This window comes from Colobus angolensis, unplaced genomic scaffold (assembly GCF_000951035.1).
Source record: "Colobus angolensis palliatus isolate OR3802 unplaced genomic scaffold, Cang.pa_1.0 Scaffold114, whole genome shotgun sequence".
Classification (NCBI taxonomy): Eukaryota; Metazoa; Chordata; class Mammalia; order Primates; family Cercopithecidae; genus Colobus; species Colobus angolensis.
In genome coordinates, this window is record NW_012112475.1 from 2944759 (window position 1) to 2966402 (window position 21644).

General features: G+C 53.8%; 1 protein-coding gene across 1 annotated transcript; it reads right to left on the reverse strand.

The window, feature by feature from the left end:
• Positions 1 to 4388: 4388 nt before the first annotated feature.
• On the reverse strand, positions 4389 to 19962 carry MYLK2 (myosin light chain kinase 2). The gene is made up of 13 exons (XM_011960093.1): positions 19913 to 19962; positions 19717 to 19816; positions 18803 to 19223; positions 17619 to 17914; positions 15763 to 15868; positions 15014 to 15107; positions 12656 to 12765; positions 12432 to 12573; positions 8174 to 8244; positions 7921 to 8049; positions 7209 to 7361; positions 6928 to 7060; positions 4389 to 5338 (listed from the first exon to the last, which is right to left on the reverse strand). The coding sequence occupies exons 2-13, from the start codon at positions 19766 to 19768 to the stop codon at positions 5258 to 5260; spliced, it is 1788 nt and encodes a 595-aa protein (XP_011815483.1). The 5' UTR covers positions 19769 to 19816; positions 19913 to 19962; the 3' UTR covers positions 4389 to 5257.
• Between the last annotated feature and the right edge of the window lie 1682 nt (positions 19963 to 21644).

Consider the following 21644-nt stretch of genomic DNA (forward strand, 5'->3'; position numbering starts at 1 on the left):
CACCAACAAGGCTCCTTGTTTTGCTAATAGGCGAGGGTCACTGTGGTCTGGCCCCAGCTCCTCCTTCCTTCCCCCTCACTCACTCCAAGCAGCCTGTATACTGGCTCTGTCTTATCTTCCATGAATGTTCAGGTTTCACTCCCTCGTATCCTCCAGTTTCTGTTCAAACGTCCTCAGAGAAGCCCTGCCTGGCCGCCACATTCCCCATTTCTCCAACCACTAACACATTCTAAATTCATTATTGCCATTCAGTGTGTCTCCCCCCTGGCATGAAGCTTCACCAGGTCACGGATTTTTGTCTATTCGTTGCTTGTCTCCAGCACCTAGGGCAGTGTCTGGAACATAGCCGGGGTCGGAGAAATAGTTTTGAAACATACATAAGCTCAGTAGCCTGTACCAGGCTCCACCTACAGATCTCATGTAACTTTCTCATTATCCTGGGAAGCAGGTACGATTCTTACCCCATTTTACAGACAGGAAACTGAGGCTCAGGGAGGGCAAATAAATAGATACGAACCCTGTTCTGTCTGACCTGGAACCCAAACTGTCTGCTGTCAGCCTATCTCTCTAGAGGCGTCTCCCTCTTCTCCCCACAGTTCTTAACAGCCTCTCAAGCAGACACGGCTCAGCCTCCACCAGGTGTCCCTGCCTCCAGTCTCTCTCCCCCATTCACTGACCTCCCTGGCTGCGGGGATCCTTTGTAAGCATGAATCTCTGTCCTCCCTTCCACGGCTTCCCATTGTCCCAGGTCAGCCTGCCATTCGGGCTCCCGCTAACTTCTCCATACCTATTTCCTGCTTCATCTGATGCAAAAGCCCTACTGGTCTTCTTCAAGATGAGCTTATACTCAGCTCCAAGTCTCTGAACAGCAGTCCCCTGTGCCTGGAACACCCTCCTCACTCTCTGTCTGGAAAAGCCCTGCTCCTTGTGTGCCCTCAGCTTGGGTGTGACTCCCACTGAAGAGAAGGGAATAGGGGTTAGTGTCTCCTTCCTGTTCTCATGGTTTCATGAGTTTCCTTCCAGCTTCACCCTGATCCCCATCCTCCCACTGGGGTTCCAGAGGCTGTGAGCTCCCCAAGGGCAAGGACCATGACTCATTCATCCCCAGGCTCTCGCTGGGGGCCAGGCCCAGAACCGGACTCAACAAATGGTTGTGAAGTGGTCGCTGTGTGGGAAGTCAGATGGCCTGCCTCACATCTTGATTCCCCTATTCATCAGCTGGGAGCCCATGGACTTGTCCATACACTCCTTGTGCCTCAGTTTCCTCATCTGTGAAATGTCAATAATGAAAATACCTACTCATAGGGTGGGGACAAAATTAGTTAATTGATGGAATCACTTGGTATAGTTCCTAGTGGCCGATAAATATTACCCATTAACGCAAAGGAAGGAACAGGTGCGTAGGCAGCTGCATAGGTAGGAGATTGGTCCAGGTGGGCACATCCTTCAGGACAGCCCTGGCTGCTCCACGCCCTCGGGGCAGCCCTATCACTGGCCGAATCGCTACCCACCACTGTCTGGTTGGGTCCAAGGTGGCCAGTGGAATTCAAGGCCACCGGACCCAGACAGGAAAAGGCAGCGTCACCAGCCCTGATGTAATCCAAACCAGATGTGGCCTTAGTAGCTTCCAGACCCATGGGGGTGGTCACTGTGGGCCTGGCTAAGGCCCTGAGGCAGGAAATGGTCTTGGAGGAAAACTCTCTGGGCTGGGACCAGCTGGGAGGAGCGCTCCCACTGAGAGTGTTAACCCTTCTTAGCTCACAGAGGGCCCAAGACCCCATTCAGGGGAAGCCCAGGCACAGAGGTGCCTTGCAAGGGAAGAACACAGCATCGGCGTTGAGATGGACACTGAGCAGGAAGGGCCCATGGCCCTGGTGCCTGTGGTGGGCAGAGCAAGCCATGCAAGGGGCAGGGAAGCTCAGCCTGACACCCAGAGAACTGACGCCCTGGGAACACTTGCTCAGTCCTGGTCCAGTTTGACAGTCCCAAACCAGCTATGGGCTCTCTCCCTCCACCAGGGCAGCTCCTAGTGTGAAAAATCTTTCTTCCTTGTAGCTGCCAGGGATGGGAGCATTCCTGAAAGCAATGGGGCTGGGGCCTAAGCCTGCACAGGGGCAGACCCAGTTCTCCACAGGGGCTGTGGCTGTAGCTTTGCCCTCAGTGTGCTCCGTGGCCCTCAGTGGGAACAGGGTCTCTCTGAACCCACATTTCCCCATCTATGTTATCCAATCTATACTGTCTGCTGCTGGGGACCAGGAGAGGCCCAAAGGAAGCACCTGATGAATCACAAAGAGCTTTCATAAAGAGCTCCTGGGAAGGGGTGGAGCTGGGTTCTGAACAGGCTTCTTGCATGGGACATGTTAATTTGCTGTGTGGCCTTGGTCAAGTCACTTTCCCTCTCTGAACCTGTTTTTTTCACCTGTAAAATATGGTGCATGAGCACCCCATCCCATCTCTCAACTGTCACAATGGCGCTAGGAGTGGCAGAAAAGAAAAGAGCTGAGGTTATCATCTTCATATTACAGAGGGGGAAACTGAGGCTTGCACTGGGAGTCAGGAGTCCTGGGTTCTAGTTCCAGCTGTTACTGACTCTGATGAAGGACCTTCCCCATCTTGGCCTCGGTTTCCCCAGCTGGATCCAGGCCCTGGATCTCTGCTGTGGCTGGACTTCATTTCCTTCCCTCCCCCTACAGTGGTGACTCATCCCTCATCAACACACTGTGTGGCCGAGGCTCAGCATGGGTGGGGGCCAGTGAGGCCGAGAAAACCACTCAGAGGAAACCACAGGCCTGGCCCAGCTGGCAGGTGGTGGACGGGCAGGCAGGCAGGAATCCACAGCCCTAGGGGCCCTGCCCATAAGCACACCTCCCACCAAGAGCCCAAGCCAGGTTCCCCAGGCCCCCCACGCCCCAGACTGCAAGTCAGGCTCAGGCCTCAGAGCCACCCATTTACTACCCCAAGTGATATGCTGCAACTGGACTCTGAACTCCCCGGCTCAAACAGAGAGGGGATCGCAGTGAGGACCAGTGTTCATGGAGGCAGGAGAGGGATGGGATGAACTGTCAAGGTTTCTGTCCAAGGGCAAGCTGAAGGTTTCTCAGGAGGCAGGCAGTGGTGAAGAGAAGGGACTCTGGGCCCAGACCATCTGGGTACAAATCCTGGCTCTGCCACTCACTAGCTATGTGGCCCTGAGCAAGTAGCTGAACCTCTCTGAGGCTTGGCTCCCCACTCTGAGAAATGGACACAACACAACACCTTGCAGAGTCACCGTGTGCAACCGATGTGATCGTCAACACAATGTGGCGCCCAGGGCCAGCAGCCGGCGGGTGCTGAATGTGTGTTAACTGCTGTCTCTGCTCTTCCTGCTGGAACCTCTCTGTTCCCACAGGCCAGCCCCACTTCTCAGTCGTCCTCACAGCCAGAAAGGCTGCACTCTATCAGGGTTCAGCTCCCTTGCCCTCTGGGCTTCCCCCAGATGGAGCCTCCCCTGCCCCGCACTGCTGGGGTGAGGTGGCTGTGACCACTGGGAAAAAGCAGAAAACAGTCCTCTCCCCTGAAGCCCTCATTGCAGACCCATCACAGGCCTGCCAGACCAGGCCTTCACCTGGAGACCAGGCTCTCTGCTTACACCCTGTCCTGGTGAGAGGCAGAGGGAACGCATGGGCAGAGCCCTGCTCTGGGAGACGGAAAAGTTCCTTTCAAGCCCCAGTCCCTGACTTGTTGAGTAGCATTCAAGTTCCTTCTCTTCTCTGAGCCTCAGTTTCTTCATTTGTGGAGTAAGGATAAGAACATTATCGTTCCCTGAGCCAAGCACAGCCCTGAGTGCCTTAGCTCAGTCTGACTGATGCTGCAGCCATGGCCCCACCCTATGAGGTAGATCCTAGCACACTCTCTCTGGCTCAGTTTCTCCCTCTGTAAAACAGGAATAATACCTGCCTCGTGAGAATCACCTGAAGCCGGGAGGCAGAGGTTGCATGCAGTGAACCAAGATCACACCACTGCACTCCAGCCTGGGCGACAGAGTGAGACTCCATCTAAATAAATAAATAAACAAACAAATAAATAAAACCTGCCCTTAACCTTGCTGTGAGGAGTAAATGAGTTAACACATGCACAGGTGCTTTAAGTAAAGCTGGGCACACAGTAATCACACACCCAGTGTCAGCTGTTGCTGTGACCGCCCTCTCACAGGTGAAGATACTGAGGCACAACATGCAGAAGCCACCTGCCCACATCATATGCTGCGAAGTCTGGCACCTGAGCCTGCATGAACCACTGCACTATGAGCTGACGGATGTTGCTAAAATGTCCAGCACACAGTAGGTGCTCAGTGAACTGTGGTCATCGGCGACCTCACACCACTGCAGGCACACACAGAGGGAAGGAGGCCACATCCAACCTGTACATTTATTTACAAGGCACAAGCTGAGAGCAGGTTGGGGGCTGCCCCATGGCCTTCCTACTTCTCCTGGGCCTGCTGACCCCATCATCTGAGGCCATGGGTGATCCCCAAGATGGGGACCCCCAGTGGTTGGGTTGGGCTGGCTTGGCCCTGAGGCAAGCTCGGGGGTGTTCTCCTGTGTCCCCTGGCTTCTCCCCTCCCCCTCCACCAGGCCTGGGCTGGGCGCCCTCTTTCTCACACAGAGTTCCTGTGTGTTGGTGGTCGCAAGGAAGGTGGGTGGGGGCCAGCCTGGGCCAGATGGTGTGGGCTCGGCCTTATCTGCTGGGAGTGGGGAGGCGGCGGGGGCATAGAGGTCCTCTCTCACAAAGCCTGCTCTGTCTGCCCCGGCAGCTGGGCCTTAGGAATCGGCGTTGCGGCCTTCCTGCCCCGCCAGGAGCCTCCCATCCACAACCATAGAAGCCCTACATGCTGAGAGCCCCCAGCCATGGCACCCCGGCTAGGAGCAGGCCCAGGCTGAGGATGCTCCCAGTGGGGAAAAGCAGGGGTCACCACGGTGGCAGTTCAAAGATGGGGAGCTGGGGAGGGAACCGGGAGCGGCTTCAACAGGGGCCTGGAGTCTGGGGTGTGGCCGACTGGCTGGAGCCCTGTCTGGGGAGGCCACACTCCGAGGCGGCTCACATCGGGGAAGCGGTCACTGCGCGGGGACGTGGGGAGCCCCGAGCCTCCCAGCCTGGCACAGCCTTGTCCTGGCGAGCCTGCCCTGGGGATCTGGCTGCCTTCTTTGGCCTTCTGGGCTGTGTGGCCTCAGCCCCGGCCACAGTGTGGCTGCGTCCAGGCCTCAGCTGCGCCCAGGGCTCAGACCCCCAGAGCCATCAGTGCCCCCGAGCTGCTGATCTTCTTGAAGCGGTTGGCAGCGCTGACAGCAATGAAGTTTTTCTAGAGAATAGAAGACAGGGAGTCCCAGTTAACACCAGGGCAGGGGGCAGCTGCAGGGTGTCTGAGCATCCTCTAAGTCCCCTGCAGTCCAGGAGGGTCACAGGCTAGGGAAGGCGCAGTGCCCAAAACGGCCACAGGAGGCGCCGTGACACGGCATTGTCCAGGAGTCCCTCCCTCACTCAATGGATAGGTCAGCCAGACCTGAACCGAGGATGGCTCTGCTCCAAACACTCCCATGGCTCCAGTTTTGCTCCATGTAAAACATAAACCCCTTGCCATAGCTGATGAGTCCCTCCACCTCCTGTCCCCCTCTTCCTCTCTGACTTCATTCCTTACCTCCTTGCTCACTCCACTCCATCCATACTGGCTTCCTACCTGTTCCTCAAACTCACCAACTGCACCTCTGCCTCAGGGTCTTTGTACTGGCTCCTCCCTCTGCCTGGAATACTCTTCTCTCAGTATTGGCATGGCTCACCCCTCCCCACCTTCAGGTCTTTGTTCACATGCTTCTCAGTGAGCCCTTCCTGACCCCCCTATGTAGAAGTGCAGGCTGGGCACAGTGGCTCACACCTGTAATCCCAACACTTTGAGAGGCCGAGGCAGGAAGATTGCTTGCCTGAGCAACATGGTGAGACCTCATCTCCACAAAAATATTTTTAAAATATTAACTGGACATGGTGGCATGTGTCTGTGGTCCCAGCTACTCAGGAGGCCAAAGGAGAGGATCACTTGAGCCCAGAAGGTCAAGACTGCAGTGAGCCATGATGGCACCACTGTGCTCCAGCCAGTGAGGCAGAGTGAGACCCTGTCTCTAGAAAAAATCATAATAATAAAAGTGCAACCTCTCTCCTGGCAGATGGCCCTTATTTTTTTCTAAAACCCTTCTTTAACCCTATTTCCCCAGGGCTCTAGAAAATGCCCCACCTCAGCCGAGCGCAGTGGCTCACACCTGTAATCCCAGCACTTTGGGAGGCCGAGGCGGGCGGATCACAAGGTTAGGAGTTCAAGACCAGCCTGGTCAACATGGTGAAACCCTGTCTCCACTAAAAATACAAAAATTAGCCAGGTGTGGTGGTGGGCACCTGTAATCCCAGCTACTTGGGAGGCTGAGGCAGGAGAATTGCTTGAACCCGGGAGGCGGAGGTTGCAGTGAGCCAAGATCACGCCACGCCACTGTACTCCAGCCTGGGCGACAGAGTAATACTCTGTATTGAAAGAAAAAAAAAAAGACAGAAAATGCCCCACCTCCCACCAAAAGTAAGTCCACAAAGACAGATCTTTGTCTCTTTTGTCCACTCCTATATCCCAATGCCTAGAAGTAGCAGGTGCTCAAGAAATATTTGAAAAATGAAGGAAGGAAGCCAGAGCCCCAGTTGGGTGGGGCTGAGTGGAAGGCTGGGTAGAGGTCTCCACTCCAGGACAGGAGCCAGCCCAGGGCAAAAGCAGAAAAGTAAACCCTGTCTTCCATATAGGGCCCGGCCTGGTCAACAGAACCTGCCAAGGCAGGGATGGTGGAGGCTGGGATCTGGCGCCAGGAGCTCTTCCCACTCCAGAGTCCTCCCTCCTCCCCACCCCGAATCCAGCGGTACCTTCCAGCGCCTCTTCATGAGGTATTTCTTAAGCAAGATCTGGGACTTCAGGCGTCGGTTACAGCGCTTGGCTTTCTCTGCCAGGTTATTGAGCCAGGGGTGGGCGAGACACTGGGCTGCGCTCATCCGGCCCCTGGGGGAGAGGCAGCATGGTGAGGGTGGGCTGCATGCTCATGAGGCCCCATGGGCTGAGCTGGCCTCTCTACCCGGCTCCTGCCCTGCCAGCACTCAGATACACTAAGGTTGCACACATACAGTTCAGGTTCTGGGGTGAGCCTCACCTCTGGTCCTTGACGATGAGGTTGGAGACAAAGTCTTTGGCCTCGTCTGATACAGCCTCAAAGGTCTCTTCGTCAAAGTACCAGTTGCCAGATAGAACGTTGTTTAGGGTCTCTGTGTCATCATCTCCCAGGAAGGGTGAGAGGCCGCTCAGCCTAGAGGGAGGGGATAGCAGGGGGCAGGGAGGTGAGATTGCAGGTGCTGAGTCACCTTCAGGAGGGTAGGGAACAGGGGCAGATCCTAGGAGGCAGCGCCATGTGCTGAAAAGACCCCCAGCCTCTCGTGGGACAGACCTGGGTTTGAATCTGGCTGGGTGACTTTGGGTAAGTCACCTCCCCTCTCTGAGCCTCACTCTTCTCATCTGTAAAATGGGCATAATCATCCCAGCTTCCCAGGTGACAGTGAAGATGAGGAATGACGAGGGCAAGGTATGTGGTGAAAACACAGGAAATGTCCACTGGCCCCCTGCCCACCCCAGGTCATCCGAGATCTGCTGTCCAGATGCCTTTATAGGAACCTTGGTTTTTCCATCTATAAAATGGGTACCACGTTCCCCTTTCCTGTTCTTCCTAGCACCCCCAACCCCAGCAGACCTCTGACTGAGGGATAGGGGAGGTGGGACCACCTTACCAGGACCCCAGGGCCAATCTTGGCCTCAGCCGCTTGCCCCCATGCCCCACCAACCCCATAAACACGACCCGCCTCGGAGCTCACAGCATGTAGGTGATCACCCCCATACTCCACATGTCTGTCTTATCGGAGATTTGGTCATAATTCACCACCTCAGGTGACAGGAACTCTGGGGTCCCAAAGTTCACCTTCAGCTTCTCGTTGGGGTTATACCTGGAGGTGAGACCAAGGGCTCAGAGCACAGCTCCCGGCCTGTACCCATGCCCCCTCCACCCCACCCCCATCCCCTGCCAACCTCAGAGTCTTGTTTTGCCCTCCCCACCCACCCGGGTGGTACCTCCGTGCCAGGCCGAAGTCAATGATCTTCACCAAATGCCCCGTGGTGTTGACACACAGGATGTTCTCTGGCTGAGGAGAAAGGGGGTGGCCTGGGTTGGCCTCTGACCAGCTTACCCTCCCTCTCCCACCAGGCCCATGCAAGCCTCAGGCTCCCTGAGGCAGAGGTCTAAGCTGCCAGAGTGGGCAGCTGCCAGAGACCCTCCAGCCCTGCCTGCTCTGGGCACAGAGAGATCTTTTTTTTTTTTTTTTTTGAGACGGAGTCTCGCTCTGCCCCCTGGCTGGAGTGCAGTGATGCGATCTCGGTTTGCTACAAGCTCTGCCTCCCGGGTTCACACCATTCTCCTGCCTCAGCCTCCCGAGTAGCTGGGACTACAGGCACCCGCCACTACGTCTGGCTAATTTTTTTGTATTTTTAGTAGAAATAGGGTTTCACTGTGTTAGCCAGGATGGTCTTGATCTCCTGACCTCGTGATCCGCCACCTCGGCCTCCCAAAGTGCTGGGATTACAGGCATGAGCCACCATGCCCGGCTACAGAGAGATCTTGAGGCAAGTCCCCCAAGAGGGGCTTCTGCGAGGCCTTGAAGCACAGGACCTGCCATGATGGGGTCAGGTGGGATCCCCTCTGTCTAAGGCCATGAAAGAACCACCACATTCTAGCAGTTCTGAGGATGGGGAAACAGAAGCCTGTGGAGAGGAGGCATGATAGCCTGCTACTCCCTGCCCCGGGCTGGGGGGCCAGTGCAGGGCCACCACCAGATACATGAAGCTCCAGAGAGGAGAGAAAGAAGGATGCCAGCTCAGTTCCGGAGAGTCTTCCTCTCGGGAACATGGGGCTTCAAACCACTCCAGGGTTGCCGGAAGATGAGCTACTCTTGTCTCCCCAATTAGTGATGATGACGAGCTACAAAACATAAGGCCCGGTCCACTCACTTTCTCACTTTAGCTCCCCAGTCCTTCCCAAAGATCTAGGAGGCACACACTGTTATCTTGAGATGAAACTGTGACACTGAGATACTATTACCATCCGTTCCCATTTGACAGCTGAGAAAGCTGAGGCTCAGGCACAGAAGTGACTAGGTCACAGTTGCCCAGCAAGTAAGCAACAGAGCCAGGAAATGAATGCGGGACTGACTCCAGCACTGGCCTTGTGATATTCTGATACCACCACTACAGGGCTGGCTCTTCCAGGCCAGGGACCATCTTCTCCTGGCCTCCTAGGTCCCACCTTCAGGGTCTAACAAAGGCACCCAGTAGGGGCTCAGCCAAGGCTCAGGAGAAACCTGTGTCGCATGCACAAGTGAACACATGGATGACGTTACTATAAGCCCAGTTCCTCTCTACTCTGGGCCTCCGTTTCCTCTTCCTATCACACAAGGACACAGGACTAATCTGAGGTTGCAGGGTATAAACATTTTTAAGTTAACAATGGTTCAAAGGCAGGAGACTTTGCACAAAAACCCTGAATTCCAGCACCTCCTGAAACACCGGAAGCCCTGGCCACATGGGCCACATGGGCCACATGCCTTGGAGCAAGTTGCCACTGACAGCCTGAGATGGGACAAACGTCCTCCAGCTCTCCCGTGGCTGCCACCACCCCCCGATCCCTCCCATTCAACATGCTGTTGTTATTTGTCTGGGCTCTGTGGGCATTTGACTCAAGTCCCCTAATGAGACACTTTCCGAAGGTACTTTTACAACTGATAGATTAACTCAGAGTAGATATGAATGATTTTAATAGCCTGGCCTGGTGTCCCACAAAACAGGAAAGAAAAGAAGGGTCCCAGGGTACAGGCACTTGGAGAAATGAAGCAGACTCAAATCTCCTTTCAGAGATTCTCCGTCTACACATAGAAGGCCCTCAGAGACCCAGGACATGGCTTGTGGGCTGGAGTGCACTCAACCTACTTGACTGTGAACACTTTTTTGATGAAAAATGTATAGTTATCCTGAAAAAAAACACACGTTTTAGATATAGAGGCTCATGACTGAGCTTCTTCCCAGAGCACTGCATTTTAATTGGGGGACCCTATTCTACCCCAAAGCAATTAGCCTTCACAAGCGAAAGGCAGGCTTCCAATGTCATCATGCAGGCACCAACTGCCCCTGGCTCAGTGAAGGGGCCACCATCTGTCCAGTAACTCAGGACTCACACTTGATCCTTTCTTTTCCTAACCCTCACACATGCAAACCCTCAGCACATCAGATTGGCTCTATGTCCAAAATGTATCCTCCATCTGGTCCCTTTCCCTCCCCTCCCCAACTGACACTCTGGCTCAAGACTCCAGCATCTCTCTCCTGGCTTACGTACTCTATCAGCATCTAAATTCCCTGCATCCACTCTGGCCTCACCGAAACCCATCTCCTCACTGTTTGTGTCCTCCTCTGTCAGTGGCAGTGATACTAACACGCCTAACCCAGGAAACTGTCGGGAAGATGGCACCCTCACTCAGACAGCATCAGTCACAGAGCAAAACTGGGACAGGTGTTAGAGGCAGCAACAACATCTCCCTGTCTGCTTCAGAGCCGTGCCAACTTCAATTTCACCCAGTGCGATTCCTCATTACTCTTGCGTATTTTCTCGTACACTTTTCATTGCTTAAAGTGACCTATTTAGTTAGTCACTGTTTTATGAATGTCTGTTTCCCCTGAAGGCTCCATGAGACAGGGACCATTTCCTTCATAGTCCCTATGCCTAGCACCAGGCCTTCCAGGAGCAGGTACCCAGCACGTGCTTAAGGAATGAATTACAGAAAATACCCAGCATGTGCTTACGGAATGAGTGAATGAAACTACCATCCACTTTGCTGATGGCTGCTCACACGCCTCCACATTAAGATTCCATGTCCTGCCACTTAACCCACAGCATTAATACCTGCCATCAGGACTGCCAACCCCCTGCACTCCTGCTGCCCTTGCCTGCTCCACACCCAGAGCTCCACACTGAGCTCTGGACAGCTACTGACAACTGACTGGAGTTGCTGCAATGTATAAAACCTATCTGCGGCCAGGCACGGTGGCTCACACCTGTAATCCCAGCGCTTTGGGAGGCCGAGGCAGGCAGATCACCTGAGGTCAGGAGTTCGAGACCAGCCTGGCCAACCTGGTGAAATCCTGTCTCTACTAAAAATACAAAAATTAGCCAGGTGTGGTGGCACATGCCTGTAATCCCAACTACACAGGAGGCTGAGGCAAAAGAATTGCTTGAGCCCAGAAAACAGAGGTTGCAGTGAGCCAAGATCGCACCACTGCACTCCAGCCTGGCCCACAGACCAAGACTCTGTCTCAAAAACAAAAACAAACAAACAAAAAAAACAGAAGCCTATCTGCTCTTCCTGACCTACTATGTGCACGGTACTGAGCAAGGTCAGAACAGGGATATCAGGCTGGGCACAGTGGTGCATGGCCGTAATCCTAGCACTTACAGAGGCTGAGGTGGGTAGATCACTTGAGGTCTGGAGTTCGAGATCAGTCCGGCCAACATGGTGAAACCCTGTCTCTACTAAAAATACAAAAATTAGCCTGGTGTGGTGGCAGGTGCCTGTAATCCTAGCTACTTGGGAGGCTGAGGCAGGAGAATCGCTTGAACCCAGGAGGTGGAGGTTGCAGTGAGCCAAGATCACACCACTGCACTCCAGCCTGGGCAAGAGAGTGAGACTCCATCTCAAAAAAAAAGAAAAGGGATATCAATATTCTTTCATGAAACATTTTTGTTAGCCCCTACCTCATGCACATTGCCGCACTGATGCTATACTTATTTGAGAGCTCCAAGAATGCAGGGATTTTTATGTTTGGTTCACCACAGGATCTCCACCACCTAGAGCATTACCTGGCATAAAGTAAGACTTCAAGAAATATTTGTTGATTTTGAATAAATGATCAGACACTCATAGTACCTGTCATGGGCCAACGCTGAGGCAGGTGCTATTGCAACACTTACTAGTCACATGTCTGTGTAACACACTGAGCTTGGGGCTCACAGGACTGCAAAAGGCCCTTTCAAAAACTACTTAGTACTAGACTAGAAGTTCCATGAAAGTTGGTACCATGTCTTTCCCCCTCCCCCCTTCCCTTGGCTGTGTCCCTGGCTCCTGGCATTGGTAAGTATTCCATAAACCCTTTCTGAATCTATGAAGGGAAGGATGGATGAAGGAAGAGAGGGAGAGATGGGAGGGCAGAGGGATGGCTGGTGACAACACTGATCTCAGGGGGTTGGACGCTGCCCCTGACCCCTTCCCAGGAGGCCCCAGTCCGGTACCTTGAGGTCCAGATGCAAAACCCTCATCTTGTGCATGAAGAGGATCCCGTCACAGATCTGCCTGACAAACACCATGGTGTCCACCTCGGTCAGATGGTAGTCCTCATCCACAATCCTCTCGAAGAGCTCTCCACCCTCGATGCTGTGTGCAGAGACCCCTCCACAGCTTGCTCCGTGCCCACTGGTACCCTCACCCAGCCCCTACCCCAACTTCAGGCACTCACTACTCCATGAACAGGACGATCTCATGCGGAGTCTCGATGGCTGCGTACAGCTGGATCAGATTGCGGTGGTTCAGCTGGTTCATGACCTCAATCTCCAGCAACACCATTTCCTGGGGACCAGGGAAGTCAAGGGTACCAGTTGGACACCATCACTCCCTGCCACCCACCCTCCATACCCACACCCTTGACCAGGCCTGCTAGCCTTGCCCGGATCACTGCTCAGCCTCCTCCTCGCCTCTCCTCTCTCCCCCAGCCCCACATCTGTGGTCCTCACCACTCCAAGTCATGCCTGCTGAGACATCTTCCTTCTGCCCACTCTTCTCCTGAGTACTAACATGCCAAGGGCTCCATCCTCCCCCCTCACCGCTTCCCTCTCTCTGCTCTCTCCCTGAGCATCTGCATCAAGTCTCATGACTTTACATTTTATCCAAAGTCATCAATTTCCAAATACATATCTCAACCTCTGAGCACTCCTTTGAATTCTAGACTCCAATATCTCTGTCTACTTACCTTCGTTATCTAATAGACATCTCAAATCTATCATGTCCAAAATTAGACCCTAGACATCGTCCCTTCCCCACAATTGAGTTGCTCTCAGCTTGCCTGGCAGCAAAAGTACTCCCACGCTTCGCCCAAGGGTGCAGGACAAAAAGTTACGAGCCATCCTAAGTTCTTCCCTTACTCTCGCGCCCTCACATCCCACCTCCAACCCAACTCTTCAACATCGTCTACCTTCAAGCTAGATTATACATCCAATCATTCTCACGTCCTCCACCACTGCCTTCCTAGTTTAAGACACCATTATTTGTCACTTTCGGAAAGTCGTAAGCCAGCTGCAGGCTGATATATCAGCTATAATAGGAATACTTACACCATGGGAAATGGCAAATGCTGTAAATCGGGCCTCTCTCCACACCTGCCCTACCCAGATCCAATGGTTAAACACTAACCCTTGTTTCACTGCCAGAATGGCTCCCCTTCTGCCTTTACCCACTCCTTCATTCAGGTCTCACCTCACCTACCTCTTTCTCAGATAGGACTGATCTCACCTCCCTATGTAAAAGGGCCCTCATCAGCCCTGTACCCCCTCTACCCTACCTGGCTTTATTTTCCCTCCTAGCGCTTCTCAGCACCTGATGCCATGCCTTTTTTTCCTCTTCTCTTCTCTTTTTTTTTTTTTTTTTTTTGCTTTCTGTTTTAATTGTCTCTCCCTCCACTCTAACATGTCAGCCCATGAGGGCAGGGGTGTTTTTATTTCACTGGCATTTCCCCAGCCCCTGACCCAGTAGATGGTGAGGAAAAGTGCTCAATAGTTATCAACTGATAACTGACTCCAGTTAATTGAGCCGCAGGTAGGTGCTGAGCATCTACGCTGAGCCAGAGCCTGTGATAGAGGCCTGGGACCCAGGAGTCAATAATACGGATCCAGGCCCTGTGAGTGGAAGAGACAAAGAAGGACATTATCACATAGAAAATGCACTCCTTCCAGTGTGCTTAGAGCCATAATGGGGACCCAGGGCTAGAGCGACTAGAGCTGCTTCTCATGCTCTCGCTGGGAGCAGGCCTGTGCCCACACTGCAGTTTCTGTCTGGGATGTCTAGACCCTCACTCCCCGGCACCTCCTGCTATCTCTGGCCCTCAAGCCTTTCTTCCCGTAGTCCCCTCTGCCTGAAACTCTGCCCCTGCCTTCTCTACTGGAACATCTCCTCATTCCTCAAAGCCCTCACTTAAAAGGCAGCTGGTCCAGGAAGCTTCCCTGACCCCTCAGCCTGAGCCAGAAGCTCTCTTGAACTCCCACATGCTACCCCCAGTTTCCCTGAGTGACAGCTCTGGTCATATGAGGTTGCTATTACCTCCTCACATGGCAGACTCCCTCACTCTACCTGCCTGCCTTCTTTCATTCCTTGAACAAATGCTGCTCATGGCCTCCTCTGAACCTAGCCCAGGCTGTGGGTGCTAGAGGCAAAGCTCTAGGCCAGGCTTGTTTCCCTTGGCATCAGTTCCCTGAGGGTAGGGACCACACCCACTTCACTCCGGGATCCCCAGTGCCCAGCACACGGCCTGGCCCAGAGCCCACACTCATCAGTGTTTGTTGAATTGAACCAGAGGGCATGAATATCCCATGCCTAAAAGGGGAAGTCCCCAGATAAGTTCAGTAATTGAAGTATCTGGTTATGGATAGGGTCCTCAGGCCCCTCCTGCAGGGCTGTCCGTCCATCTATCTGTGTAGTATTTTCACTGCAACAAACTCCCATAACAGGCCCTGGGTTCAGCAGCACCGGTGGAGGGAGGTGAGAGGTGCCCACTCCAAGGATCCCCTCCCCATCCTGGGCAGATACCATCCCCCCACCTCACTACCTTGTCTTTGGGAGTCTGTTTCTTGATGACCTTGGCTGCCAGCTTGAGGCCTGTGGCTTTCTCCTTGCAGGTACAGACCGCCCCAAACTTGCCACTGGAAAGAGAAGAGGCTGTAAGGGGACCGCAGAGCCCACCAGGGTCAGTGGCATCCTTTGCTCTGTTCCTAACTTGGTCCCAGACCCAGTGGTACCTCTGGATCCCCTTTGGTGAGACGGGAGCACTCACCCCAGCCAGCCCTGACTCCCTCCTGAAGCTGTGAGCTGTTCTGCCAGGACAATGGCTGAAGCAGGTTCTTTGAACCACACAAACCACGAGCACAGGAAGGGCAGGCATGTAGGGAGGATGGCCCTGGGATGCGACCCTTAGAGGTTTAGGGCAGGCAGGCCCTGGGCCCTGGGGGAGGGCACCTTCAGGCAGAGGGAGGATCTGCAGAGGTACAAGACTGAGTCAAAATCACCATGAGGGGGTCAGTGTGGTGCCTGGAGCTGAGACAGACAGGAAAATGTTGTGTATTTCCTACGGAAGCACTGAATGGCTGACGGTGTGTCTGAGTAGGTGACAGCAACACTGAGTGCACATCAGCATGTGACAGCTGCACACAGTGTGTGTCCCACATAGAGGTGAATGTGTCCACGTGGCCATGTCTAAGCAGGGTGCGTGTCTGGGCCTTGCACAGGGGAAATGTGAAGCCACAGGAGTCTGGCGCGCTCTCTGTCCATGAGTGCCCCAGCTGGGGTCCCAGATCTCACCCTCCGAGTGCCTCCTTGGAGTTCATACTGAATTCACTGTTGATATTTCCAGTCCTCAGCTCCACCATGCGGTGAGGGAAGGGGGCCGGGGGTGGCGGGCAATCATCTAGGGGACAGATCACAGCCCTCATGGTCAGTGCCAGGGGCTGCTGAGGATTCCCCTTGGCACCACCCCCTCCTGCTGGCCTGGGCCCCACCGGGGAAGTTAAGTTCACCAAGTGATACCTGGGAGACACCTAGCTCCAGGATAGGGGCTATGGGGCCCAGTTTCCAACGTCAGTTCTGCCACCAACACAACACCCCCTATCAGAGAGGACCCAGATTCTCCTGGCAGAACAAACGGGATGGGAGCTCGGCTTTTTTGAACCCTCTGCATTATAAGGCATGAGGACTCCATCCCGAGCTATCTCTGCATTTCCACCAAAAACAATCAAACACAGCAGCTATACAGCGGAATGCCGGGCAGTGGGGTTGCTATGTCTGAATGATGGGGTAGGCGGTGGGACCTGCCCACCCGCCATTCTAGTAACACCATAAGCTGGCCAGACCGCCTATGGTGGGGCGGGACCAGGGACTGGGCTGTTTGGTGGGGAGAGGTCGCCACCTAGCGACAAGTGTGGGGAACCGCTCTCCCTGAAGGCTGGCAGGGCGGCAGGCTGTCCTCGGGAAATGAAACCTCTTTATAAATAGCAAGAGGCGGCAGGGAAGCCGGGCTGGTGATAAATCAGACGGCCTTTGGAGCTGGTTCAGATCCCGTCACCCTAGGATGCAATTTCGGGGCGGGGCGGAGGTCTCTGCGGCTGCTAGGGGCGGAGGCAGGGCTCCTGGCTGCCGCCCAGCCGCCAGGTCCTCCCACCCTGTCTGGGTGGCACGGTGCCGCTCACCAGTCAGGCTGGCGGGTCTCCCAGGGCACTTCAGTCTGGAGGCAGGGGGGTATCAGGACACTCTGGGCTCTCCTGACCCCATCTCACCCCACCCCCAGCCCTGCCGCACCCCTGCCCAGGCCCTTTCCCTATTCACCTGCTAGCCAAGCTCACTCACGCTCAGAGCTCTCTGCGGCCCACGAATAAGCCACGGGCTGCTTGTTTAATCATCAATGAAGGCCACTCCACAGTACTGCCCCATTGCACATGTCCAGCTTCCTTGGTCACTGCTCCCACACACAGGCACCTGTACTCCTCAGCTCATGAGCCCTCTCTAGCTCCCATGACCCCACCCCACTGTGCAGTTTAGCTAGTAAGCCTGGCATTTGAGCCCTTCTACAGATTGACTCCAAATTCCATAGACCAGAGAGTTTATGTTGCTCCAATAATCTGCCTGATTTTTCTTTTTTTTAATCCCATTTTAGTCAAAGTAGAAAAAAGTCAAAAGTGGGTTCTGGAGTCTGGGTGGCCTGACAGGTTCAAATCTTGTCGTCACTGGATATTTTTGGGCACTTTATTTTCGCCTTTCTGAGCCTTCCTTTCCCCACCTATCAAAAGGGAATATCAAATTTTAAAGTAAAAATAAATTTTAAAAAATAAGATTGAAAAAAGCCAGGCATGGTTGTACATGCCTGTAGTCCCGGCTACTCAGTAGGCCGAGGCAGGAGGATCACTTGAGTCTGGGAGTTTGAAGCCAGCCTGGGCAATATAGCAAGATCCTATCTTTTAAAACAAACAAATGAATAAGTATTCATTAAAAAGGAAATACTTTCTGGAGTTGTGTGACCCTTAGATGAATGGGCCTGGGTAAGGCATGGCTCAGGGCAGTTCAGACCGCCAAACAGGAGACTTGGGACTGACAGCCCCCTTCCCTCCCCATGGCCCCAGGACAGCCCCAGCCCCCACCTGCCCCCAAATCTGGAAGCAGCCTACCCAAAATCTGGAAGCAGTCCTCCTCCCTGGCTGTGAGACAGAGGGCCTGCCCCACCTCGGATTTCTCTGAGGGAACAGCCTGGAACTCAATCCCCCTTGAGGTGTCCCCTTGCACCTCAGCCTGGCCAGCCTGGCCTGGGGTTTTCTCTCCCACTTCCTTCTGGCTGTCTGCCAGGATGCTCTTTCCTTCTGCCTTGGCTGGCCTGGGATCCGTGAGGCCGTGGGTCATGGGCACCCCTTCAAAGGTGAGCTCTGATGCCTCACTTGGGGGCTTCTTGGCCAGCAGCTTCTCAGAACTAGAAGGTGAGAACACAGAGGTGAAGCCCTCAGCGGCCACAGCCTGTGGCCTCAGGCAAGTCTCAATGCAATCTGCAGAACTAATCCAACCCCATCCCAAATGCATGGTGTAATACAGCTAAATTCACTTGGTACAAAATCAAGGGATGTTCATGACTGTGGTCATTATCTTGACTACCAACACACTAATAAATCATTAATAACTATTAATAGGATTGTTGATATGGTTAATCATCATGTGGATACAACTAGGGAGTTATGTAGCTCTTGATTCATAAAATCTGTTGTGACATAATTAATACATAATTACCAAATTGATATGGCATTATTATTGTGGCTTACAATATATCATTCATGACCTCATTAGCATTCAGGTAAGTATAACTGACTGCATCACAGATGTGCTATATTACGGTTATGAAAATATTGTCAGTGATCCTCCTATCTGGTTATTAGTCATCTTTTCATATCTTACCAATAATTATATTAAGAAGAACAGGAAAATGCTGGATGTCCTAGGAAATACACAGCCTTTTGCCTGACACCTTTAGCCTTTCTGCCTGACATCTCAATCCTGCCCTTGGCTAGACCCAAGCCCATGGAGTAAGGGGAACTCTGGATCCCAGAAGCCTAGAGAAGATATGTTCAACCTAGACGGTCTTTGAGGGTCTCTCTTATTCCAGCCTTCTACGAATTATGGCAAGGTTCTGGTTTCTGCAGGGGACAAGGTGGTAGATGCAATGCTCAGGACAGAGGAAACTGAATGTCAGAACTACCATTCCCAGCACCGAATGTGATGATGACCATGCCTAAGACAAGGGAATTAAGCAGGAACCCTAGGGTAGGAGCCACAGGACCCCTCCCCACTCCCAGGAGGGGATATTCACCTGGAGATGATGGCGGGACAGCTGGGGCTATGCAGAAAGGCAGGTGAGCCCCTCCTGGCTGCTGCTTGACCCTCTGCTGCCTTCTTGCCCACCCTGGGCTCTCCAGGATCCTGGCTGCCTGGGGCTCCTTCTTCAGCCTTGGGCTTCTTGACACTGATCTCCGGCGTTGCAGTCTGCTGGGGCAGGGCTGCCGGGGGCCCAGCACTGCCCTCTGCAGGCCCCTCGCCCCTGTCACCCTCTCCCTCGGGGCCTTGGCTGCTAGTTGAGGGTTGGGCCAGGGTACCATCCCCTTTCTCTGGGGCGGGAGCTTTGGCATCTTTCTTCAGGGTGGGTGGATCGGGAGCTTTCTTTGGGTCTGAGGGGCCAGGGTCTTTCCCTGTATCCAGGGGTCCTTCACCTGCAGGACCTTTAGGTGCCTTGTCTGCAAAGGAGGTGAGATACCCATCAGGATCCACCCTCCTTTCCCTCCCTCCCCACCCAGGCTGGGCAGAGACCAGCTCTGGGCCCAGGTTCCCACCCAGGCAACAACTTGCAAATGCTTGTCCCACTGAGTCTCTGGGGCCACTTGATGGCCCCTAGAGATGAGCTGCTGCAACCTTGGAGGGCCTCTGTGGGAGGCTTCCAGCCCTTTGGGTGGGCCTTGGTGGCCCCCATCATCCGTGCCCTGACTGTTTAGGTGCATCCCCAGTAGCCATCCCTGGTGGCTTCACATTTTCCTGGTCTCTCCAGTAAGTGCTTCATACAGGCCCTGGACCCAGCCCAACCCTAGCCAGAGATTCCTCTGTTTCTGGGTCCCCCATGCACCATGCAAAGAAGGCTGGGGCACAGAACTCCCACTGAGGAACCTGCACAGCCCTGGATTCAAAACCCCCCTTCCCAAGCTCCTCCCTCCATCTCCTGCCCCAGCTTGGCACCTGTTGACGGGTTCTGAATTCCCAGCTCAACTGCTCCATTTTCTGTCGCCATGAGGTAGGGAGGCGTGTGCTGCTGCTTGTCTAACTCAAGTCTTTCTAGCTGCAGAAACAAGAGCGGGGTGTGTCAGGCTGTCCAATTTCCCCTCTCATCTGGCTGCAGGAAACCGAGGCCTGCTAACTGAGGGGAGAGCGGTACCTGGAGTAGAGAGGGGCAACCTGGTGGCCGTCTGTCTCCCAGCAGCTGCTCAGGAGCAGTCCTGGGCAGTTGTAAGGGATTGGGCCTGGTGGGCAGAGGCGGAGGCAGGGGTGTGGGCAGTGGAGGCGGGGACGGAGGAGAGGATCTCTTACACCAGGGGCCATGCAGCTAGGACTGCCACCACCTGTCACTCTTGGCCCCCGTTCAGAGGACACGGCATTCTTCCCATGGCCCGACTGGGGGGAAGAATGATGTTGGAACAAGCGAGAAGAGAAAAGGGAGGGGTATCTGGGGCGCTGGGGGAGCAGCCCTTTCCCCAGGCCTTGCTCAGTATCCCGGACTTGGACAGGATCAGAGAGGGGGCCTGGAAGAAGGGGAGTACTCAGGTAGGCCAGAAGGGCAAGAGTGTCCCCAGGCTGAGCCCTGGCCTGCCCACCTGTGTGCTACATCTCCTGGGGCTCCCCAGAACCTGGCTAAAGCCACGAAGTCCCAGGGATGATCTCCCTGACCCTAGTGCCCAGCTCTGTGCCCCAACATCTGGACCTGCTTGGATCATCTTTGGGTAAGAAATTGTCTCAGGGGCACTTGCTCAACACGTCCTTAGGCCTGGAAGCTGTTCCTTTTGAAACTGTCCTTTTCTTGGGCTCCTGGGGACACGGAGGCTGCCCTGAATAGCCATGGGAGATGGAGAGTGCTCTGTGCCCCTCCCCCGAGCTCATCCAGTTCTCACCCATGACCCACATGGAAGAACGGGGCTGGCAGAGTCTTTTCAAGGATCCTCCACTAAAGGGTTCAAGATGGGATGGGGACAGCTCTGGTCCAAGGAGCCTTCCGTCACCCAGAGCCTTTCTCAGAGGGGACCCTTGAGAACTGGCCAGACCTGGGTGCATTAGAAGTAGCTCTAGAGGCCGGATGCAGTGGTTCACACCTGTAATCCCAACACTTTGGGAAGCTGAGGCAGGAAGATCACTCAAAGCCAGGAGTTAGAGACTGGCCTGGGCAACATAAAAAGACCTCGTCTTTATACTTTAAAAAGTAAAATAAAATGAAGTCGCTGTAGAGTGGTTATCCAGGTGCAGGTCCCGACTACAGCAAACCAGTCACTTCACTCCATGGCCTCGGCTCCTCTATCATATGGGAAGCCAATGGAAAAACGCTTGATGAGAGAAAGGAGGGAGAATGCAGCCCCCCTAAGCAGTGGGGAAATAGGGACCTATAAAAAAAGATTGAGGAAGCTGTTAATGAACTGACAAAAAGCGACCACCAAAGTGGGGGGAATAAAAAAAGCAAGGTGCAAAGTACCATGTAGTGTGTGCTATTGTTTGTGCAAAAAACAAAAAGGGGGGGATGAATAATATATAATATTTCACTTTATACATATAAGAATTTATTTGGTAGGATAAGCAAGGAACTGGGGCGCAAGGGTGGGAGGGAGACATCACTGTCTATACTTTTACTTTTTTGTTTGAACCATGAACTGCGTGAACAGGTTACTATTCAAAATGAGTGGGTTGTTTTGTTTTGTGAGCAAATGTCAAGGGTTTTTGGTATAAGCTGGTAAAAACCATAGTTGGAGCTCCTTCCCCAGTCTTGACTACTTCTGCTCTGCCTGGCCCTCCAGGCCCAGTCCTCCTCTCCTCCATTTCTCTTCTTTAAGGTCCAGTTAACAGTCGGCCTCTTCCAGGAAGCAAAAGTAACAGCTGATGCCTATGCAGCACTGACCACGTGCCTG

Bases quoted from the DNA above. Each gene is read 5' to 3' on its own strand.
- MYLK2 (XM_011960093.1), bottom strand. From the start codon at position 19,768: ATGGCGACAGAAAATGGAGCAGTTGAGCTGGGAATTCAGAACCCGTCA. The intron at 17,915-18,802 runs GTGAATATCCCC...CTCACCTTCTAG, and splicing joins TGTCCCGCCATCATCTCCAG to TTCTGAGAAGCTGCTGGCCA. The intron at 12,574-12,655 runs GTGAGTGCCTGA...CTCTGCACACAG, and splicing joins ATCGTCCTGTTCATGGAGTA to CATCGAGGGTGGAGAGCTCT.